The sequence below is a fragment of the Dysidea avara genome, chromosome 10, assembly GCF_963678975.1.
Source record: "Dysidea avara chromosome 10, odDysAvar1.4, whole genome shotgun sequence".
NCBI classification, from domain to species: Eukaryota; Metazoa; Porifera; class Demospongiae; order Dictyoceratida; family Dysideidae; genus Dysidea; species Dysidea avara.
The window spans coordinates 15302274-15310642 of record NC_089281.1 but is presented as its reverse complement, the minus strand read 5'-3'; the positions used below and the strand labels follow the sequence as shown (position 1 = coordinate 15310642).

The window sequence follows — 8369 nt, the reverse complement described above, 5'->3', positions numbered from 1 at the left end:
TTTATTCATCCACTTGTGTAGCTAGTTAATATATATGGCAATACTTAATTCAGGTAGCTACACAATTTCCATTGAAAATGCTCTCAGATTCAATCTTGTATTGTTCAAATTTCAAAATTTTCCACTTTCAACATTATTATTCTAACATGCACCTATTCAGTGTTGTGCAATTGTGAGAGGGGTGCATCATGTACTTGGTTGTCTGTACCTATCCAAACTTTTTCATTAGCAAAATGCTTCAGAGAGCCATACCTATAATCTAAAGGCAGTATACAAAATATCTACAGGCAGAAAACATTATTATGTGGAAATGTCTCCAAATTGCAGTATTTTAGCATCTATTTTTCAAAATTTTCCTGGGGGGATATGCCCCCAGACCCCCCCCCCCCCCCCCCCTAGTTCCAGCATACTTCGCATGCTGGGAAGTGTGCTTCGCACACATCTACCCAAGAGATTAGACCTTGAGTTAGCCCCCCTCCCCCCCCCCCCCTTTTATAAATCCTAGATCCGCCCCTGTACTGGTACTTTAATCTTAATCATAATCAATGCACCTGACCGGCGAGAAAGTTATAAAACTGTACACTATATGTCAGGGGTGGATCTAGAAATTTTCAGAGGGGGATTTCTAGTTCTCTGGAATTGCAACTTCAGCCTAGCTGCAAGTTGAAGACAAAAAGAAAAGAAAAGGTTGCAAACGCTATATGAAGGTGATTTCAGAGGTAAAAGTATGAAGTTTTGCCAATAGAAAGAGTCATAATATAATACAGTATGTATGACTCTCTGTAAATTTTATAGTCTCGTGCCCAGACCCCACCCACTGGTTGAGTAGGGTCTGGTGACTTACGCTTTGTTTTTGGGCCTGCCGCCATATTGTTTACGCATTTGTATCCATAGTCTCGTGCCCAGACCCCACCTACTGCGTTGAGTAGGGTCTGGTGACTTACACTATGTTTTTGGGCCCGCCGCCATATTGTTTACGCATTTGTATCCATAGCTATAGTCGGCCATTTTCCTAGTTCCAGCCTATCAAATCGCATTGTACCTGAATCAAGGCGTCCGATTGGTCAGAAAAAGAAAAATGGCGTAGGGCCCAAAACTCCTGCAAATGTCACCAGACCTTATTCAACGCAGTGGGTGGGGTCTGGGCACGAGACTATTGTATCCATAGCTGTAGTCGGCCATTTTCCTAGTTCCAGCCTATCAAATCGCGTTGTACCTGAATCAATACGTCCGATTGGTCAGAAAAGAAAAATGGCGTAGGGCCCAAAACTCCTGCGAATGTCACCAGACCCCAGACCCCAGACTGACCAGACCCTACTCAACGCAGTGGGTGAGGTCTGGACACGAGACTATAAATTTTATCAACCAGACGAATCGTAGGGGCGCGCGCTATTTCAGATCAGAAACCGCCCCTGTATGTGCTGAACATTTGTACTTATACAGGGAAGACAGCATCAGCCAATATAGAGGCTGTTCTTCAGCTGTGCCCTGTAACAAAATGCGTACAATAAGTTACAATATGAGCACACACATAGCTACAACAAAACAAAACACTTTACATACTAGCACAAAATAAAGCCGATTTAAATTGCTTAACAGTTCAGTCATAAATATTATAGTACCACCTATATGGTTCAGTACAAATCATTTTGCAGACGATTCCAAATGGAAGTTCCACGATACTTTATTGATCGTTTACCATAATTTGTCCTTACTGCTGGAACAAAGAGTCTGTGGGGATTTCTCCCAACATGGCCTGTAACATCAACACTATAAGAGAACAGTCCTTGTAAATAAGATGGGGAGACTTTATGAAGTATTTTAAAGACTTGCACTGCAGTATGGTAAGCTCGACGCTCTGACATTTAAACATAGATTTATAAATGGGGTTTATAAATCTATGGTGCAAATAAGGTCGAATTTTTGTGCTAAAGATTGAGATACTCTAATAGAGCAGTCACTACTCTAAAAGAACAATCGCAATCAAATGTCATCAACTGACAAGTTTTGTAAATTATAACAATATTATACCATATTTTGCTTAGTACACCTTACCGTCAATTTATATGCTTTGTAAACCATGCATTTCAATAGCTATAAATAGCTATCAAAAATCCAAATTCAAACTATAGGGATGCCATGACATAGAAATTTTTATATCACATGTCATATAGAGGTGACATAAGCAATTTTTAAAGTTTCACAACTGAAGCTGTTATACTTACGAAACTGTATAGCTATTTTGATTCAAACATGCAAGAATATCAACTTAAAAACAAATAACCAACATTGCTCATACTTATTTGCCAATTTTTCTCATATTTATTACATCAAATTTTATCAAAATGTGATGGCTCATCCACCCATATCTCTAAGCTGGCTGCATGAGATGTTCTATTTTGCCTGTGGTTCATGTAACTGTTTTGTTAAGGCTTCAAATCTTTGGTCTTATATACATGGTATAAAGATGTTAATTGTATTGTAGGCATGCATGCATGGTTCATCAGATTGGGTCAATGCCTATATACAGATATGTAGCTATGTTAGATCCTACTACACTCACCTAAACATCACCTTACCTCCAACTCCATATGGAAGGAGTATACAGTGGAACCTCTAGCTGTCTATATGGACACTGACTTTGAGACCAAGAACTTTTTGCCACTTTTGCTATAATAAAAAAGAGGTTTTCCTCTTTCAGAGGTAACTCTGAACAAACTCTCCGAATTAAGGGAACAATAGAAAAACCGCCATATAGCTAATAGATTTTGTCCCAACAGGTCTGGTCCATATGTTTACCACAAAATTCTATAGCTATACTATAGTATTTCAATTTCCATACATGTGTTAAGCATGACTATTATTTTATTGGCTATAATATAAAGGAAAACTGAATTCAGTGGTGTCTGGGGGTACACCCCCAGAAACTTCAGGATTTTTTCAATTTGAAGGCTTAAGATTACGGAATAGTTTAAAATGCGTGGGCGGAACAAATTACCAAACCTGCTTTAAACCAAGCAGGGATAAATAATTTCAACAACTGTGTTGTGTTAGCAATACAATTAATTGTGCTTGTTTGTTTTTACTACAGAACAACGACTGTTCTAGGGTGTGTGGTCTACAATAGAGCGATGTTTTATAAAAACGCGCCGCCAAAAACCAGACTAACAGATTACTGAATCCTTATAATTTCAACACAAGTGGCTAAACAACTAAAATATCTAGGTCCTATGGAAGCGATTTTTTAAGTTACTGGTAGTATAGACGTTTTATTGAACTTTTAGTAGTTTTTTCGGGTGAAACAAGCTCTTTGAAGGCTTGTATCTGAGTCACTGGGGAGAAACTTATACAGACAAATTAAATGTACAGAAGATGCTATTTTACTCCAAAGCGACATTAACTCCTTTATGGAATGGGCCTCGATATGGCAAATGAAACTCAACGTAGATAAATGTCACAGCATGAGTGTAACCCTAAGTAAGCTTTATACTATCTCAAGAACCTATTACATGGATAACTCTCCCTTGTCCCAAGTTGACAGTTGCAAGTACTTAGGTGTCATCATCCAATCAGACCTAAAATGGAACATGCATGTCAACTACATAACAGCTAAAGCCAACAAAACATTGGGATTTCTCAAATGTAATATCTCATGTGCCTTAATCCATGCTAAGAAATTAGCATACACCGTATTTATTCGTTCCCAACTCGAATATGCTGCAACAGTGTGGGCACCCTGGCAGTCTACCTTAATATCCCGGTTAGAGCAGATACAACGAAGAGCAGCCCGGTTTGTGACCAATACATACACACGTGACCCTACTGTTAGCGTAACTAACCTTATGGACCAGCTGGACTGGGAATCACTTGAAAGCAGACGATTAAAATTAAGATTATCCATGATGTACAAAATTATCCACAATGAAATTGATATCCCATTTGATTTGTATACTAACTTTGCAACATATTCCAGTACAAGAAATTATCATCCTTTTAACCTCCTATCATTGCAAGCATCAAAGACCTCATATCAGTCCTCATTTTTTCCAGCAACAATTTCACTTTGGAATGATTTACCTAACCTAGCTAAAGACTCTAATTCACTTGAAGTATTTAAATCTATAATTAAATTATAATTTACTTATTGTATTGAATTATTATTATTTTTTTTTTTGTGATTTGTCTGTACATTTTTCTTCATTTCTGAAGTTGTACAGTATAGGTAAATAAAAAAAAAAAATAGAAACACGCCAAAAACGCTTCCACAGGACCTAACAAATTTAATATGCAGTATCAATATGCCCTAGAAATGCCAATACAACCTACAGCTTTTGCTGTATTTGGCGGCGGAAAAACATGGTAGTGACAGCTGGAACTGAGCGATGTACGGGCTGGCTTACTTGTGTTACTACAACAATTGTAGTGTTCCACCTGCCTCAAACTACACTGTAGCTACATAAAAACATTAAATATGAAGGGCTTCACCTTCATTTCAAACTTTTCACCCTGCTAGACTGGTTTTATGGACTTCTCAAAAAGAATCGATAGGCATTCAAAATTTTGAATGATTGCCCGTGACTATACCGTAACAGTCTAAATTCATGAAAAATGCTAAAAATATAACAATGCCAATCTATACTACAACTTTTCCTTGAGAAATTTTTCAGCAGGGGGGCCCCTTAGAATCGCCTGTGCTGCAGTCTTGGAAACCCAAAATCTGATACTGAAAGATAGTAACAAATGATTGCAAACTAGCTAGTTATTAATAGTATGACAATTACACACACCATGGCCACAATTGTTGGACTATAACTATAAGTGGCCTGCATGGTTATTGAAGAATCCATGCAGATTCTGGGCGCTCAACCAAGCTATAATTTAATTTTGACACTGAACCAAAGTGAACTCTTGAAGTTGAACATGTGCATGTGAAAAACACAGTTAAGTATCTGTTCTATTAATGATTTTGCTGGAAGTAGCTAAAGAATCATCATGCACTGAGTTGAGACTCAGTTAGAAAATTAATCATGGTACAGTATACACAGAACATAAAGAGAGAGAAACCATCATTATTGATGAAAAAGGCATGAACAAATAAAGTGTGGTGTGTCCTCGGATTCACGCGACCACATATGGCAAATGCCAAAAATGGGCGTGGCAAGGAAATTACAATTAAAAATTTATTGTACCCAACTTGATTTGAAATATTGTTCCTAAATATATAGCCAGATAATATGGCCAGGGCCTATCTACATGATGCCATGTACATAAGTGTTCAGTACAGGAAATCAACCAAAACGTTTTTCTTGATAGGACCCAAATAATATTTAATTTTCTAAATACAAAATAAATCCTAACTATAGTTTTTTATAATCATGCGCATGCGTGCATGGTACAATTTTTAAACGAACAAGTAGGGTGCGGCTGCACAGCTATTCAGTGAGATTTGGCTACTCCACGTTCAACAACTATTACACACTGGTAACATCGTGTTGGGGAAGTGCTGCAAAGCTAGTAGCGATGGCCACACCCACTCAAGATCCGGGCGGATACGACGAATGCAGGCTGGTTGTTAACCCTCCACACGATCGGTATGTGTGCAAGATGTGTCATCGTTTATGTAAAGAACCTTATTTGAGTGTGTGCTGTGGGCACAACTGCTGTAAATCTTGTGTAGCTGAATTCCTAGAGCCCGCAATTGTTTTGTTACCCTGTCCAATGTGTGGAGATACAGTTGCTGTGGTACCCAACAAACAAGCTGATCGAGAAATTAAAAGCTTTCAGGCGATTTGCACAAACAAAGAGATTGGCTGTGAGTGGCAGGGTGAACTAAGTGACATCACCGATCACCTTGGAAATAGTGATGGTTGTCAGTTTGAGGAGGTAGACTGCACCCTAGAATGTGGTGTGATGATACAACGACGATATCTGACCAATCATGTTGAGAACAAATGTCCACGTCGTATTGTTGACTGTCAGCATTGTTGCATTACAGGAGAATACGATGTCATTGAAGGAGAACACAAGGAACAGTGTTCCAAGCTCCCCCTTCCCTGTCCAAATAACTGTGAGGCAGGGAGTATCCTTCGTGAAGACATGGAAGCACACAGGAAGGAGTGTCCTCTTGAGATGGTCCAGTGTGAATATCACAATGTCGGCTGTGTGGAGAGGATGATGCGTAAGAGAAAAAGGATCACAATGATGAAAACACAGAGGAACATTTGAGAATGACTAAACTAAAGTTAAGCATTACTGAAGACACATTAGCTTACACTAGAGCTACACTGGCCAGCACTGAGACTAGACTCAGCAATTTAGAAGCTGTGGTGAAGGAATTGGTACATAAGTGCACAGGAAGTAAAATGATCGTGTCAGCACAAACTCCAATTCACATTGCAGTTACCACACCAATTACTTGTCCGGTGATTGTGAAGATGCCTCAATACAGTTGCAAGTACAAAAAGAAAACAAGTAGTGACTGGTTCAGTGACTCTTTCTATAGCAGTGACAAAGCATATAAGATGTGTTTACGTGTTAATGCAGCTGGTGATGGCGACGCTAAAGGTACTCACATGTCAATACACCTCTATCTCATGAAGGGTCCTTATGATGATGAGCTAACATGGCCACTGAGGGGAAGATTTTCAGTGACACTTTTGAACCAGATCAGGGATTGGGATCACTACCAAATTAAATTGTCTTTTAATGATGATACCCAAGCTGGTTCTGCTGAAAGAGTGATTGATGGTGACAGAGCTGCCACTGGCAACGGATTTGATAATTTCATCTCCAATAGGGATCTACACAAGCTCACTTCCACATGCCAGTACATCAGAGAGGATTGTGTTTTCTTTAAAATTAGTAAACTGTAAACACTTTAGTAGACAAAAATTTGCATGGGATTGAGATACTCTAATAGAGCATTTAAAATACCCACATGCATTAATTAATATGAGAAGGAATTCTGTTGTTGCAAAGTGATTTTATAAGTGTGTTCAGTGAATTTCAGGTATTTCCACTGGGAAAGAATGTATACATACAGACTAGACTAGACTTTAATATTGTAAATGTAGCCCTTATGATCAAGTGCATGTGAGCTTATACTAAACTACAATAGCCTGTGGTATATAGATGAACCTCACCTATAGGCACACAGGATGCATCCTTGAATGAAAACTCTTAAATGTATAGTTAGAAGTCATTGTTTATAAACAATTTCATTTTCAGTGCATTTTTTGTATGGATGAATATAGCCCCACTTATACCTGAGTTTTGATCATCTTTCATTCCAGTTTCTGGTATATCCATTGTGTGCAATTGCCCACTCTAGAAAACAGCTACAAGCCACCTTGCTACAAAGACCACGCCTTTGCAAAGACTACCTGGCCTTCAGTTGATTGATTCCTACTTCCTTTTGACTTCAACCTATACACTAGCTAGGACCACAAAAAAGATTTTTTTTTTTGAAAATAGGATAGACTGTTAAAGCACACATATTACATACATACCCACTTATACTATTCTGTGGTGCAAGTTACTCCTTTACAAACAACCTGCAGTTGGTTGCTATTTACATCTAGCCATCTACGCTAGTATATTACCAGGCAAACTCTGGCAAGATCGATAGCCATAATTATCAGTGGCGGATCCAGGGGGGTTTCATTGGTTTCCACGGAAACCCCCTTTGAAAAATGATTGCGTAACAATTAAATGTTTTAATTATCGCGGCGTGCGTCTCGATCGAGATACTGTAATTAGAGCAGTCACAGTAGCTACTAAAGTAGTGTGTAGGAAGTTTTTAATATATTTTATGTACTATTACTAGGCTGTGACCTTTTTTTTTTTTTTTTTTTTTTTTTTTTTGGTCTCACCTTACCAAACCAGACGATGTAGTGCAAACGTTTGCGTATCTCATGTCAATATATATCTCCACCTTCTAAACTGGAAACCCCCTTTATAAATTCCTAGATCCGCCACTGATTATGATGCAATAAACCAGCTTTTAGTGGAATTTCACAACAGGAGTATGAGAATACAGTAAGAATATAACCTCTTGCTATTAAACTAGGTAGCAGCAATGGAATTTTGATCAAATCAGTGGTGGAAACTGTTTTGAGAAGCTTATAGTTGGTGGACAGTAGAAGTACACATATATACCCTTGACTTATACCATTCTGTGGTAGGGATGCTGCGACATAGAAATGTTTATGTAATAAGTCACGATATATCATCTAGAAAACATTTAGCAAAACATGTTTCTCTTTGGTGAATTTCTGCAAAACGTCTATACTTCAAGACACATAATTTTTGGTCCCAATATTCATATTTGTACATTAAGGTTACGGTATAGTCACGGGCAATCATTCAAA

General features: G+C 38.2%; 2 protein-coding genes across 2 annotated transcripts; both read left to right on the top strand.

Annotated features, from left to right (window-relative positions):
- Positions 1 to 5520: 5520 nt before the first annotated feature.
- LOC136236787 (TNF receptor-associated factor 4-like) lies at positions 5521 to 6225 on the top strand. Its single transcript, XM_066027022.1, has one exon. It carries the CDS (start codon positions 5521 to 5523, stop codon positions 6223 to 6225), a length of 705 nt encoding a protein of 234 aa, XP_065883094.1.
- Positions 6226 to 6227: 2 nt separating this feature from the next.
- Positions 6228 to 6872, top strand: LOC136236786 (TNF receptor-associated factor 5-like). Its single transcript, XM_066027021.1, has one exon. It carries the CDS (start codon positions 6228 to 6230, stop codon positions 6870 to 6872), a length of 645 nt encoding a protein of 214 aa, XP_065883093.1.
- Positions 6873 to 8369: the final 1497 nt, after the last annotated feature.